Raw genomic sequence first — 15,921 nt, forward strand, 5'->3', positions numbered from 1 at the left:
CAAGTGCCTGCTACTGTAAATTCAATCTTATTCCTTAGGTGTGAGGTACTGGTTTGGCGGTTTGGGACATAGCAGCCACAGGCTGCCTAGCTGTGCACGATATACCAGACCTGTTCCTCGCGTCCCGCCGGTTCCCAGCTAGCCAGCAGCTAGCAGCCCAGTCATCCTTTCCAGCCTCAGTCTGGAAAGCTGGACCCCGGCGCCGCGTGTGCTTTTGGCTGCCGGTGCCCGGGGCCCCGCGGCCACATCATCCTGAGGCTGGGAAGTGTGCGTTCTCGCGCCTTTGCGCCCACGGAGCCGTCTACTCGGCGGCACGCACAAAGGGTTTGAGGGCATCCTGCATCAAGCCATCCCCTGGAGTGGATTGGACCCGGGCGGTCGGGGACCCCAGAGCGGTCTCTAGGACCCGCGGGACGCCGCAGGCGGGAGGGGTGCGGGGGAGACGCTAATTTGTTCCGTGGTAATGAGAACGGCGACTGCTGGCCGCGGATCCATTGCACAGGCCCGCCCTCAGATCGCTGGTCCCCGGCGCCAACTCGGACAGGCTGCTCATTTATTGCAACGGTCAAGGGCGGCTCGTGCCAGAGTAGCGCGCGCGCGCGCACGCACACACTCGGGGAGGGGAGAAAGTTTTTTTTTTTTTTTTTTGAAAAATGAAAGGCTAGACTCGCTGTTCAGCGACCTGGGCGCTGTGCGAGGGGGTCGCGGCAGACTCAGGGCAGTAGGACGTCCCCCAGCTCGGCGCCCGCGTGGGATGCTGCAGCGCTGGCCGCGGGGCCCCCGAAGCAGCTGCACGCCAGGCCGGCGACAATGGCAGAGCGCCCGGCACGGCGCGCGCCCCCCGCCCGCGCCCTCCTGCTGGCCCTGGCTGGGGCCCTGCTGGCGCCCGGTGCAGCCCGAGGTAAGTCACCCGCACAGGCGGCTGCCTGCGCGTCCGCTCCCTGCCACCTCGCTACAAGCCGGGTTCTCCGTGAGTGCTTAGCCCGTAGGGAGAGGAGACGCACCAGGGCGCATCTGAGGAACCCCTGGGTCGCGCTCCCAGCGCCTCGACACTGGTTCCCCGCCAGGTGCCCACTCCAGAGGTTGGCATGGCATGGGAGAAGAAGACACTTTGCTTGGGGCCCTTGAAGCAGCTAGTGTCTGAATGAAAAGGCACAACCTCTCGGAGTGACATTTGCTCCTAAGGCTCTCAGTGTCTTGACAGCTACACGTGTCTCCTGGGAGGATGTGTGTGGGGTCCTTTTACTGATCTACTGGGGTAGTGAGTTTCTTCACCCAACTTTGGAGTCAACTCCCCACGAGGTTTCCTTTCCACCCCCGCGCGGACACAGACGGGGGACGCGGAGGACGGCCCCCACCCCATCACAGGTGTGCCTGCAGCACTCTTTATGCTCGTTACTTTTTTTTGTTTCAATTGACTTCGTCAGCTCTTAGCAGTTTCTGGCTTCACCCCCTAATTGTCAGTAAGGATCAAACTTTAACAGAACTCCTTTCGCGTCCTTGGTAAATAAGGGCTTACACCAAGAAGTGTAGCGCGAGAACCCACTTCAGAGTTAAACGAAAGTGCACATATTAAAGGAGTTTTTACAGACTTGTATTTTCCAGTGTGGAATCTTCTTAAAGCCGGGGCACCTGTGGATCCTGTTTGTATAATGAGAACTCACAGCAGGTGCCTTTTTAAAATTTGGGAGCTTTCCTGGTCACCCTTGCTGCCGGTCCTCTTTTGCCTCTAGGGGCGCTGTTCACCAATGAATGATTCGCCTTGGCCTCCAACTCTTATTTCTGTGATTCTAGGTATCAGGCATTTAGTTTTTGGCAACTAGCTAGCCCTCCATCATTAACAGTCTCCAACACGAAACATTTTACTTCTCAGTTGTCACTGTTACCCTCAATCCCCAGCATGTCTACCATAATGTGACAAAATTCTAGCTCCCATAAATATCTACACAGCAATAAAGACCAACTTGGCAAATTGGTGATTAAATTAACATTGAAGACTATTTAGAGAACTCTGGGACCTGCAGATGAGAACCACAGTCAAAGGTGTTTTTTGAGTTTTGTACAAATTGATTCCTTTGAGGGTTGTACAGCAAATGTACTTAGAAACATGAAAACTGGGTTTCAAAGTATGCCTGAGTTGGCCTTGAATTTGGCATATGCTATGCACACACAAACAGAAGTCCAAGCACAGCTGATATTTTTTAGAGGCAAATGTTTATTAAATAAAGCTAATAGTGGGGAGTTATTTCATTGGGCGGGAGGCTGTAGCCTCAGTAGACAGAGCCTTGCTTTAGGATGGGGCAGACATCTTCAGCAGAGCAGTAGGGCCAACACACTGTTAGTGGTTTAAGCATTGTGGTTTAATATTCCAAGTTCATGGAATGTTTACACTTAGATTCTTAGAATCAACTCAGTCCATTCCCCAAGTCTTGTTATTGAGGATGTTTAAAAACACAAATACATGAAGCATTTATTCATGTTGGCAGAGGACAGGAATCATTACTTGTGGAGGGCTGAGCATATCCTGAGTTTGACCATAGCCTCATTCTTTACCCCGAGCTCCAGTACAGCTTAGCACAAACACATTCAAAACAGAGTCCCAGATCCCAAGTACTGCATTCCCAGCAGCCTTTCCTGCTACAAGAATGACATCTGTTGCTTCCTCCAGATGCCTCATGCTGACACTTCATCCCAGAGGCTCCCTTACAGGACAGCGGTGTGTTCCCATCTATCTCCCTTAGCTCCTGCTTTAGTGCACCTTCCCAGCAGGCTGCCCGTCAGCACATCCCTCTGCACAAGTTTCCTTGTGTCTCAGCAGCTCTTGAGTTGGGCACTTGATGTTCCTCTTGTCATCGCATGACTGTTCTCTCCCACATTGTAGCCAGTGTTGTTATGGTCCATCCTCAGTCAGACCCTGGGAGTTGCCTTTCCTAGAACTCTCCTGTTACTTTTGTGTTCGTGTATGTGCGTGAGAGTTTTTGGGTGTGTACAGATGCATGTAGAGGACAGGTGACAGTCAATCCCCAGTGTCATTCCTTAGGTACCACCCACCTTTTATGAACAATGTCTATCACTGGCTGGAATGTATCCAGTAGATGTGGCTGGCTAGCTGGTAAGCCCTAGGGATCTACCTATCTCTCCGCCTCTTAGCCATGGGATTACAAGTGTGCACCACCAAGCCTGACTTTATGCATGAATTTTGGGAATTGAACTCAGGTCCTCATGGTTCTGCAGTGAGCAGTTTCTAGGTTGAGCTATCTCTCCAGCCCCTCAAACTGGTTCTTCTTTAGGAACATGATTCAGCAATTGCTTCAGGACTGTCTTTAATCAGGAGCCTGGAAAGTTCTCTCACATCCTGTCTGTATGGCCTCGCTTCTAAGCAAATAACTTCTTCCTTCCTTTGTTTTTGTGTTTTTGTGATATACATGGTCCAGAAAGTTCTGAGGAAGAGTATATGGGTGATACACATTTTGAAAATTATTTTATGTGCATGGGTATTTTGCTTGCATGTGTGTCTATCCTACAAGCCTGTGTGTTTTATGCCTGTGGATGCCAGAAGAGGAAACAAGATCCCCTGGAACTGGAGTCTACAGATGATTGTGAGCATTTCTGTAGGTGCTGGGTACTGAACCTGAATCTACTGCAAGAGCAGTCAATGCTCTTAACCACTGAGCCATCTCTCCAGTCCAGGATAGTTCTTGAATAACTTGTGAATGTATGAAGGCTGCTCTTAGTTGCAAATAACAGGAAACACAATTGCAGCAGGGTTTTTTGTTAGCATTGCTTTGTTTTATGACATGGAAAGTCATTATAAAGTGAACCATGTAGGAATGATTTCACAGGTGTTGCAGACCAGTGATATACTGAGGAACACTGCACATCCTCTGTGCATCTAAGTCAGTCAGGAAAAAGACACATCCTCTGGGCATCTGAGTCAGGAACACTGCACATCCTCTGTGTGCCCAAGTCAGAACACTGCATAACCTCTGTGCACATGATTTTTGGGAACACTGCACATCTTCTGCATCTGAGTCAGGAACACTGCACATCCTCTGTGCATCTGGGTCGGGAACACTGCACATCCTCAGGACCAGCCATTTTTAGATGCTGATGTCCACGCTTACCTTATGGCCTTGTTGTCTCTAGCTGGCTGTTGCAACCCTTATTCTCAGACCTGCATTCTAGGCAGCAAAGAGCAAAGAGGCAAAGGCTGAAGACCTACAATTCCATCTTTTTATTTCAGGAAAATAATATTTTATAAGCCTTTTAGCAGAGTAACAGATCCCACTGGCAGCTTATGACCCAGGACATGGTTAGTGGCACAAGACTCTGGGTGGGAAGGTATGTGTAGCTGTGCACACAGGTACCTCAAAAAAAAAAAAAGCCAGAGTTCAACAGGAAAGCTTATGTCTGCTGTACCCTTCACACACACACACACACACACACAGACACACACACACAACACTGTGTGTTTACATGTATAAAATTATTGTCACACTTGACATGCAAACATTTTATCTCTTCTATTGTCATTTGGCTCTCTTTGGCTTCTATTCCTTCTATGTGGAAACGTGTGTATGTGTGTGTGTGTGTGTGTGTGTGTAGAAATGAGGCTAAGTAATCTAAAAAAGCTGAGCACATTTCATCCCCATAGAAATGATGCTCTCCTTCCCTCTCCTGACCCTCCCTCCCCTCTGTTCCCTTCCTCTTCCTCCCTCCCCTCCCTCTCTCTTTCTTTCACACTCACACTCACACTCACACACACACACACACATACACACACACACTTCTGTGTGTATGGACATGATACAGTACATGTGTGTGTGCATATACCTATATATGCACGTATGCTCTCTCTCCCTGCATGTGTTCCCCATCCCATCTTTGATTGCTAGTTTGGTGTTAGTCATATGTCCTTTGTATTCAATAAGGAATTCCTCATTGTCTCTATGCCCACTACTCCTAGGGAACATGAGAAATTAACAGCATGATCATTGGTCATTTTTTAATATATTTTCTTTCTGAAAGTTACTATCTTCTCTTTGTAACTGTCATCTTTACACTTTACATAAGTGTGCGTTAGTGGTGGTCTTCTCAGTGGTCACACTGGGAACTTGTTGTAACTGTCAGACCGAAATTTCATGTGAAATTTTTACTTTGCCTTCTCACACTGTTTCTTCACCTGTTTTTTCTTCTTTCCTGTTATTTTCCATCTCTACATTTTATTCTGTTTGGGGGGCATTTCCTTATGTTTTCTAGTCCCTCTATTCAATTTAAAGATGTTTCCTGACCTTACACAAATTGTCTTCTTTTCATTATAGTGGCCATGTCTACTTGTCATGTATAGAAGGTTTCTGTTAGCCCTGAATATATTATTGCTTCATAGATACTCTCTATTTACCTCAGGGTCACTGTAAAATTTGAGATTCTTTTGCCCCTTTAGTAGAATCTCTGACTTTGTTTAAGCATCCTATTTTTGGTTCATGGTTGCCATTTAATAGGGATTCTGAGCTGATTGGAAGTTCTGTGTGCTTTCATAGATGGATTTATCAATAGGAAAAAGGTGATATTTTATTGGGATATCATTGGTTGTAACATATATATTGTTTTCCTTTGGGCTGGTCAGGTTTGTTTTGTTTTGTTTTTTGTTTTTTCCTTTTCCAAAAAAAACAAACAAACAGAAACAAAAAACAAAAAACCAACAACAATAAAAAAAAAATCCTCCCACCTCCTGCTGAAGATTTAGCCCCACTCCAGGGTCTGAGAGCCCTGGGTACTCAACAGAACAGGGCTAAAGAGAAGATCATGTCCTCGTGCCCTTGTTTCTACTTCCTGTTTCTGTTTTCAGTTCAGTGCTTTGGGACCTTCCCTCTATATGATCTGGCCGGGGTGGGAGCAGGAGTGTTCTTGAGCTCAGCAGTTCTTTGCTGCTGTGGCTCCTGGGACTGGGAAGGCAGACAACCACCATGCCAGCTTTGCAAGAAACTTGGAGCTTCAAATTCTCATTTCCCAGAACCAGGGAACCATGGTATTCTTCTCCAGGGAGCAAACACTCCCTTGTGCTCTCTGTCTCTGTCTCTGTCTCTGTCTCTGTCTCTGTCTCTCTGTCTCTCTGTCTCTCTCTCTCTCTCTCTCCTTCTCACCCTATTACCCTTCCTCCTTTCCTCTCTCCCTCTCTCTCCCTCTCTCCCTCTCTTCCTCTCACTGGAGTGGTACTGCAGATGTCTATTCATTCCTTTTCTATTGCTATGATAAAACACCATAACCAAGGCAACATATAGAAGAAATAGCTTATTGGAGCTTATAGTTCCAGCAGATTAGAATCTATGATGGTAGAGCAAAGGCACCAGACCTGGTGGCAGGATCAGGAAGCTGGCGGTTTACGTCTTGAACTACAAGCATGAAGCAGAGGCAGCAAACTAGAAATGATGGGAGCCTTTGGACTCTTAATTCCCACCCCCAGTAACATCCCTCAGCACGGCCACATCTCCTGAGCCAACATAACAACTCCACCAACTGGGAGGCCCAAGGCCCAAGACTATGGGGATGGTTTTCATTCAACTCGGTGCAGAACAGGACCCAGGGCAGCACATTCTTAACCCTGAGTTGTGCCACTTACTCTTCAATTCTTGTTGTTGTTGTTGTTGTTGTTGTTGTTGTTGTTGTTAGAAAAACCAGTGTTTTATTGTGGTTTATTCAAGAGGGGACACAGGGAAGCACCTGTGACTCTGCCATGCCAATTGGAAGCCAGCCACACCTTTCTTACAACAATTGACATTTTCTTCCTCCCACTGTCACTTGGCTCCTTCTCTTCCTTCCTTGTGGAAACAAACATTAAAGTCATTTTAAAATGTTTTAAAACTTTATTTTCAAAAATCTATGAAAACTCAAAGTGAACGTATACCTAATTAGACAAATGTTGCAGCTGTGGGAATTGCACACACGAAAATATTTTCAAGGACGGAAGCTCCATCACTTAGAGAAGCTAAGTAGATTTCTTCCTGCCCTAAATGGTGCTGTAATGAGCTCATTACAGTTGCAAAAAAAATTTTTTTTTGTATCAAAGTATATTCTAGGAGCCTTTTAAAGCTCTGCTGCTCCTGCTGTGTCTCTGATTTCCAAAGTTAGTTTTGAGAAGCATTTCTGAATATGTGTTTGGAGGCACATGGTCAACCCCACAACCCTCAGCCTGCACTCCACCCACACAGTATTAAGCAACTCTGATATCAGGACTGAGAAGTGAGGTAGATCCAATCTAAATAAAGTTTTGGGGAGCCTCTCTCTGTGTCCCATGTAGCTGTTTCATTACATATGTGCGGCTAGTAGTTTACCAAACCCAGAGTTTTTGTATCAGCATGTAGATACTGGAAAACACTGAGTGTACTGTAGCCAGGTACCATGCTGAGATCTCATGCTGTGCTTGGGAGAGGATCCTGCAGCCTGCCCTGTCCTGCCTCTTCCCACAGCAGAGGACACCAGGGCTTCAGATGGTGCCTGGAAGCAAGGCCATCTCTATGAGGGAAAGTAGGCCATACCCCAGCCTGGTAAACATCCTGTAATCTCTGTACTCTATCTTTGGCATAATACAATGCTCATGGCAGTTAGAAATCCATCTGATTTTAGACAGAATTGGTAATGCAGGTCAGATACACTGCTTTCCAATTCAAATGTGTACCCAAGTCTTGTGCGTTTTGGGCAGACTGCTGTTTCAACCTTCCTACTTTGTGCAAGACATTTTTCATCTTGTTTCCTTGGACTTTATTTAATGCTCAATATGCATTGCCTTCAATTGACAGATGAGGAGGAGAAGCTGAATAATTCAGCCTCATATATATATATATATATATATATATATATATATATATATATATATTATCCTTTAAGCCTTTTATGTCATCCCAAGGCTATACATTAAGAGCTCAACTTCCTAGCAACTGTTTTAAAATTTGGGCAGCCTCCTTGGGTTCCTGAACCTTCTGCCTGTTCCTGCTGATGCTTTGGCCTCCAGAGCCCTTTATATGCCTCTCCCCCCCCCACCCCCACCCCAGGGGATGCTGGTATCCCTGGGCATGCCTCCCTAAGCAGAGTATGGTAAGCACTATCTTCATTTGAACTCAAAACTTTCCTATGTCATTTGACATCATTCAAGCCAGGAGAAGATTTCACCTCTCTGTCTCTGTCTCTGTCTGTCTGTCTCTGTGTCTGTCTGTCTCTGTGTCTGTGTCTCTCTCTGTCTCTCTCTGTCTCTATCTCTCTCTATGTCTCTGTCTCTGTCTCTCTCTCTCTCTCTCTCTCTCTTCCTGTGTATGTGTATGTTAGAGAGGAGCAGTCTTTGTTCACTTGAACTGGGATGTGATCTGAGAACCTGATTTACTTGTTTGGTTTGGTTTGAATTTTTAATATCCAGGTAATATTCCTGGAGCTTGCATTAGGATTTTGAACCTGTCTTATTTTATGTGTATGTGTATATATAAAAACCTTAGTACCTAAATCTATATATTCATGTGCGAACATGCAGTGTACATACATGAGTACAGGTTCCCTCGGAGGCCAGAAGAGGGTGTCTGATCCCCTGATGTGAGCTGCCCAATGTGGGTGCTGGCAACAGAACTTGGGTCTTCTTTTAACCACTGAGCCATCTGTCCAGCCAGCCTGGGTTTTAAAGGGCTGCTGTTTGCTGGCTAAAGGAGCAGGTAGACTCCTGAAATGAGGTCTACCAAGTATGTTAATGACTCTAACTGACACTACGACAGAATACCTGAGAGAAACAACTTGAAGGAGGAGTATCTTATTCAGTTCATGGCCCCGAAGGAACAATACCATATAGGAAGGCATGGTGGCGGGAACTTGGGGTATAGAAAAATCAGATCTTAGTGAATTCAGACAACAAAGAACTGCATTGTCTTGTGAGCCTTGAGACCCATGCCTCCAGGGTGGTCTGCCAGTTAGGACCCATATCGAAGGCTCAGCACCTCCCCAGACTGACCGAGCCTAAGCGTTCAAACACAGGAGCCTTGGGGTGGCACTGGGGTGCTTCACATTCAAACCATAGCACCAAGTAAACTTTTCAAGCTGCTATAGCTTTTGTTCAGTCAATTTCATTTGGTATAGTAAGAAAAGGATTATTTAAACAGAAGTTAGGTTGGAAAAGGGACCCAGAATAAGGCACATATTTGTATTCCTTACCCTCTAGATTTTATTATACGTGATTCAGAACATCTAAACGTTAAAGGTCTAAAATATTAAAGATATGTGTGCAACCACACACCTGTTTTCCACCCACCCAGCCTTCTTCCTTTCTGAGTAGTCAATGGGTCGTAAATATACATTTCTCTAATCAGTCCCTGATGTTATTTTGGATTTAAATGTTAGGCTTAGTGGTACCTTACTACAGATGACAACATTTGCAGCCTTCAGAGTCTTTGTTTCTGTTTTTTTTTTTAAATTAATGCGTTTTTAAGATTTATTCATGCTGGCATTTGTACTTGGGTCTTTCTTTTTTAATTGAATGACTAAGCCTTAAATTGCGCTCTCCTCTGTTGACAAATACCTGCGTCCTCCAGCTTTTTACATCACAGTGGTGCATCCTTGTCCTGTCTCTTGATGTGTAAGCGTGAGCTCTAGGGGACCGATTATGAGTGAATTCCTGAGTTGTACAGTACCGTTCATTTTCCACTTTAATATACTTTGTTAAATTGCTTTTCAAATTGGCTCCACAAAGGGAAAAAATTTCTACTTGGAGAGTTTTGATTACACAAAATTAGGCGTATTTGCTATTTTGTAGCTTTTACATTTTTGACAGGCTGGATGTGGAATATTTTCATCTTTCGACTGACATTTTCACCACCACGAGATACCCTCGGACCTGTTTTGTTTGTGTGTTTTCTCTCAGTAGGTCATTGTTATTTGGCTTTTTTCATTCTTTCATAATATTTATTTTTCTTCATTCATATCACATAGCGAGGAAGGTGACAGGAAATTTAAGAAATGGCCTGAAAACATGAAAATAAAAATAAAGTAAAATTATGTGCCACTCTTGTATCCCCCAAAACAATCACTGTTCAAACAATTTATGTGTTTTTCTTGCAGAACGGGAGAATTGGAGGCATGTTATGGATGTTATTTTGCAGCTTGCTTTCCTTTCTTCCATCTTTCTTTTTTCGGGGATGGGGTGGGGGGGGACTAATGAGTTTTTACTGAGGTCCCTAACAGGAGTATAGGGGTTACTTGGAAGAGCAAGGATGACTCAAAAAAGTGCAGCATCACTAAATCCTACCTATGCCACCAGGGAAAGCTCAGGGGAGCTGCAACCTCTGACCTGCAGCTCAATGGTCCCCAGTCTCTCGCCAAAGCTAAGTTTCTTTTCTGGGGCTCAGTTCTGCTGACTGCAGGCTCCTCTTCCAGCTGTCTGCTCCTGCCACAAAGCTGAGGAAGGACCTCTGAGAATCTTCTAAGTTTCTGCTCTCTCAGGCTCCTGACCTGTGGTTTACTTGTCGAATCTCGAGAGCCCCTCCCCCCACACACACTCCCAGAGGGGAGAGTTCAACTGGGAGGATGTGACAATGCAACAATCTGCCCCCCCTCTCCAGCACTGAACACCCTTGGCTTCCTTTCTCCTTTTAATTAGTATTTGTATTAATTCTTCAAGAATTTCATATAATATATATGACCAACCCAGCTCAGTCAGTCAACAGGGTCTCCAGCGCAGGAGCGAGGATTGAAAAGAAAAAGACAATTAGACAACATTGCAGCAGTCAATTCTTGAACTGAGAGTGGGTTTTTTTCCAATCTGCTTTTATACCATTTTAATTACATGCAGGTATTAATCTCGAGTAGTACAATGAGGAATCAAGCAAGACAATAGTCAAGGGACAAGCAAGGCAATAATCACAAATAGTCAAGGAACTAGCAAGACAATAAACACAAAGTCCCGTGATCACTCTGGTGATTGATCACTGTTTCTAAGGATGATCAGGATGTCTGAGCCTACTTCCTTGTCCTAGCTTAAAGTCATAATCATAACTGAAGCCTGCTTCTTTGCCCCACCTTAAGGTCAGATTCCTGCCTAGACTTCTTTGTCATGCCCTAATGTCAGATTTCTGCCAAGTCCTTGGCCAATGTCAAACTCCTGCCAAGGGTACCCCAAAAAGCTCTCCACAAATATATTTTGATCATATTTATCTCCCTCTCCCAATTACTCTCAGATCCACCCCTACCTACCCAACACTGAGTTTTCCTCCTCCTCTTCCTCTTCCTCCTCTCCTTTTGTGTTACCTAACTACTCTTGTATGTAGGGACCTACCAGGATCTTAACACTTTTTTCTGATACCTTCTCCACAGTGCTCCCTGAGCCTTTGGGGGAATGATATAAAAGTCCATCTCTGGCTAAGCATTGGGCCATGGTTGCCAAAGCAACAGATACTTGTTCTCAAGAGCTCCTGCAGTGGTTATGAGTTTCCATTACTTACTATCCATTTCAAAAGGTATCTTTTTATGACTGGTTGAGGCTGGTAGTGGCAGTAATCTGTTTGTGATAGGAGCTTGGCAAACCACTCATGGATCTGTAGTTTTGTGTGTGTGTACACGTGCACTTGTACATGTGGTACCAGAGATTGCTGTCAGGTGTCTTCTACTGTTCTCCACTAGGTTAAAAAAAGATTTATTTTTATTTTATGTGTATAGTTGTCTTGTCTGCATGTATGTCTGTGCACCATTTACATGCCTGAAGACCAGAAGAAAACATCAGATGCCCTGAATCTGGAGTTACAGGTGGTTGTGAGCCACCCTGTATGCGCTGGCAATCTAACCATGTTCTGTGGAACAACCCATGCTTTTAACCTCTGAGCCATTTCTCTAGCCTCTCATTTATCTATTTTCAAGCATGATTTTTACAATTACTCTGTGTGTGTGTATGTGTGTGTGTGTGCACTCACGCGTGTGCGTGCACACACACGTGCACATTTGCTATTCTGGTCAGCACAGGGAGATCTGGGGCCTCTTCTGTGGTTTCCAGGGAGGTCTTAAGTTCTCAAATTGGCAAGATGTCTTGTTGCATTGATGATGTTCCTGGAAGAAGGACTTAAGTAGGAGAGCTTCAGAAGGACAGAGATCTGTCCTAATGTCAGCTAGCTGGTCTCACCTGAAAATCCCACTCTGCAGGAAACCTCTCGGGGCTGGGAAGACTGAGATGGCTGGAGCCCCAAACCTCAGGCAAAATTAAAACAAAACAAAACAATTTTCCTAAGAATTTTATAAATATGTGCAATAAATGTCATCATAATCCCCAATTTTCTCCTCCAACTTCCCTCCAACACATCTCCCTACCAACTTGATATCTTTTGTTTTTCTTGATAGCCCACTAGGTTCAGTTAATGCATGCCTAGGTATGGGAGCATCCGCTGGAGCAGGCGATTCCTACCAGGGGCCACATCCTCAAGAAAGAGTGACCCTCAATACCCTTGGAGCTACCAACTGCCAATAGCTCTTCAATCGGGGCTAGGGCCCAGATGTCTGCCACATCTGCTCTGGATCTCTGGCTGGCTTGGTCTTATGCAGGAACCACAGCTGCTTGTGTGCATCTGAGTGCACTGGCTATGTCAGGTCCAGAAGACTGCCTCTCACAGCCCTCCTCCCTTTGTGCCAGCTCCTGCATGTTTCCTGCCTCTTCTTCTATTCAGACAGATTGTATAATCTCTTTCTTCCTTGGTCATCTTCTCTATGAAATGGTGTGTCTACTTGTGGATATGTTCAGAGGATGCCATGAGGAAATGTAAAGTATCCAGCCCATACTTAGTCCTTAGAAGACTAAGTCACTCACAGTCTCTTTTTCCTTTCCTTTCAAATTATCATGATTGTTCTAGTGTTTTGTACAGATATTAGAATCTTGCTGTAGGGCTCACATAACTTCCCATCTGAGATCTCAGTTAATTTGGCAGAGAATGAGCATTCTTGTGACCTCAAGGCTGTGATCATAAACATAGGCATTTCTACATACTTGTTCTCTTTGCTGATATTCAGGATACTTTAAATGACTTTCTTCCAAAAGTCCCTGCATAGCTTTGCAGAAGCTCTGTCTAGATGCTCTGGGCACTTTTAGTTGTTAATATGCTAGATCTTTAACTCTTACTTGTTTTGTATGGGATTTTTAGTTTTTTTATTTCTTTGTCCATGAGCATGTTTTGCTACATGAGTGCAGGGTACCCACAGAGGGTAGAAGAGACTGTTGGATCCATGGAGCCTGGAGCCTGAGGTAGGTGCTGGGAACTTCTGAAAGAGCCACAACCACTCTTAATTGCTGAGCCGTCTCTCTAGCCCCTAGATCTTTAACACGGAAAACAAACCAACAACAAAGAAGTAGACCCTAGTGATACTCGATATCTACAACCCAGTTTCTACAAGTACCAGCTCTGAGTACTCTTGTTTTTTGATGGAAAGATATTTTTGGTTGTTCTGACACTTCCTTTAATCTATTGTTAGAGTATTAGTTTTGAGCTCGATGATCTTGCTTAATGTTTATTAACATTAGTAACATGTATTCTATAGAAATCCTCTGAGAATCATTGCAGTTCTTCATGTTATTTCCCCTTTTCTTCAGATGGATCAGAGCCTCCACTTCAGGGTAAATAGGAGCAGGTAGCATACATGCTCTCTCTCTCTCTCTCTCTCTCTCTCTCTCTCTCTCTCTCTCTCTCTCTCTCTCTCTTGCACACTTTCATGAAAATAACTTTAGCTTTTGCCCTTTTAGATGCCTGCTTTCTTTCTTCCATGTCTCCCATTGTAGGGCTAAAGGATTACTCATACCTTTTAGATCTGCGATTTTAGATGTTCTAAGTTTTAGTCTATTTCCACACTATTACCGTTTGGTTCGACACATTTGCACTTCACGGAGTCTGGAGAGAACCTTCACCTCCTCTCAGACAGTGGTACGGGCTAAGCATGGGTTGATGCTTTCCACTGTGCTTCCAAGTTTTCATTGTCACTATTGTTTGGTAATTCAGTTCTGCTCTTTTAAAGCATATGCTACTTTTTACAATTGATCATCACTGTTGACACAGGATTTGGAATCTTCTAGGACAGTGGTTTGCAACCTTTCTAATAATGTGACCCTTCAATACTGTTCTTCATTTGTGATGAACCCCCAACCATAAAACTATGTACATTGCTATTTCATAACTGCAATTTTGCTACTGTTATAAATCATAATGTCAATATCTGATATCCAGGATATCTGATATGCAGGATATCCAGCATGTAACCTCTGTGAAAGGATCATTCAACCCCTGAAGGGGTTGTGACCCACAGGTTGCTTACCACTGTTCTGGGAAAATCACCCATGTGCGGTGTATCCAGAGAGGGTTAACTGAGGAAGAAAGACTTGCTGAAGTGGATGGTACAGCTCACAGGCTGGGGACTATGGTTAAATAAAGGGAGAAAAGCAGGAAGGCAGTTGAGTACCAGGATCCACCCATCTCTGCTCCCTGAGATGTGAGAGAGATCGGCCTCCCTCTCTCACAACCCTGGGGTGTTCCTATCACCACGACTTGTCTGACATGGCAAACTGTGAGCCAGAATGGCCACCCCTCCCCTAAGTTGCCTTTCCCAAGTGTTTTGTCACAGCGACAGGGAGAGTAACCAATGTATTCTTCAAACATTGCCGGGGCGTGGGAGAGCTATGGAGATGCAACAGCCCTTAAGAAAGCACTTGCTCTTCATACGGAAGACCCAGGATCAATTCCCCGATCCCATGTCAGGAAGTGGAAAGCCACCTATTACTCCAATTCTAGAGAATTGGATGCCTTCTTCTGGCCTACAAGGATACCTGTATGCATTGTAGTCTATGTCTGTATGCCTGTCTATCTAGCTGTCTTCAATTAAAAACAATGCAGTGGGGCCATAAGAGACTCTGGTCTGGTTTTGTCAGCCAACACTTAGACTGGCTCATCTAATATAACCAAATCCTGCCTGCCTGCAGACCTCCCTGCTGTTGGATGCAGCTCACTCCTTGTTAAAGTTGTCTTCCACTGAGAGTCTCTGATGAACAAACTGTGTTTGCTGTCCCCAAAGATGCCAATTGTAACTCTCTCATGGGTTAACCTCTGTGTTGAGTTCTAGATGGACAGTTGTTCCCTTCAAGCGAATAGAGCTCCCCTGGTGTGGCCCAGCCTTCCCTGACATGGCTTTGGTCTCTTTAGAGGAACAGTTATTTGTTGGATCTAAATCTGTGTTTTTCTCTAGATATGAGAGTTTTTCATTATAGTCTGTATTTTTATATGTATGTGCACATTTTATAATCATATTGTCAGTATGAATTTGTGTTAGTGTATATCTGAAATGGAATAATTTCTATTTATCATTTATACCTGGCTTTATGTCACTACCACATCTACCGTCTTTCTACTCCTCCTCTTTCTCTTCCCTCTTTTCTTTCTCTTTTTCATTCACATATGTTTCTTCCTCCTCCTTTGTTTTTTTGTGGTACGTGGGATTGAACCTTGTACCTTAAACATACTCACAAATGCACTGCCCCTTTACATCCCAAGCTGTCTTTGGCTTAATAAGGCAGAATCTTATTAAATAGATTAACCTGACCTTGAACTCAGTCCACAGCTCAGACAGATATTGAACTTGTGATTCCCCCTTCCTTACCTGTCCAGGTAGATGGAATTAAGACATATACCACCAGGCCTGGATTTCCTGAGGGTTTGAGTCCAGTTCATTATAAAGATGATTAATCATTACCTTTTTCCTTTATTATCTGCTTTGAAACTCCTTTTTTGCCATTGGACCTTGTTAATCCAGGACCCTGTTCATAGCTTCTGCGTATACCTTGATCTTTCTTTGCCTTCTTTCTATTACAGGGAACATCTCCATGACTAAATTTGTTCTTACCAGTTCTCCTTTTAGCTGTGCCTAATTCACTGT

The 15,921-nt window shown here is 44.5% G+C and overlaps 1 protein-coding gene across 1 annotated transcript in view; it reads left to right on the top strand.

Annotated features, from left to right (window-relative positions):
* The first annotated feature begins 463 nt into the window (after positions 1–463).
* The window catches only part of Adam12 (ADAM metallopeptidase domain 12), a 329,625-nt gene continuing 314,167 nt past the window's right edge, over positions 464–15,921 (top strand). Inside the window, exons 1-2 of the mRNA XM_052174478.1 lie at positions 464–586; positions 661–901. Coding sequence (XP_052030438.1) covers positions 464–586; positions 661–901 — 364 coding nt within the window. The remainder of the gene's footprint in view (positions 587–660; positions 902–15,921) is intronic.

This window comes from Apodemus sylvaticus, chromosome 1, assembly GCF_947179515.1.
Source record: "Apodemus sylvaticus chromosome 1, mApoSyl1.1, whole genome shotgun sequence".
Lineage (NCBI taxonomy): Eukaryota > Metazoa > Chordata > Mammalia > Rodentia > Muridae > Apodemus > Apodemus sylvaticus.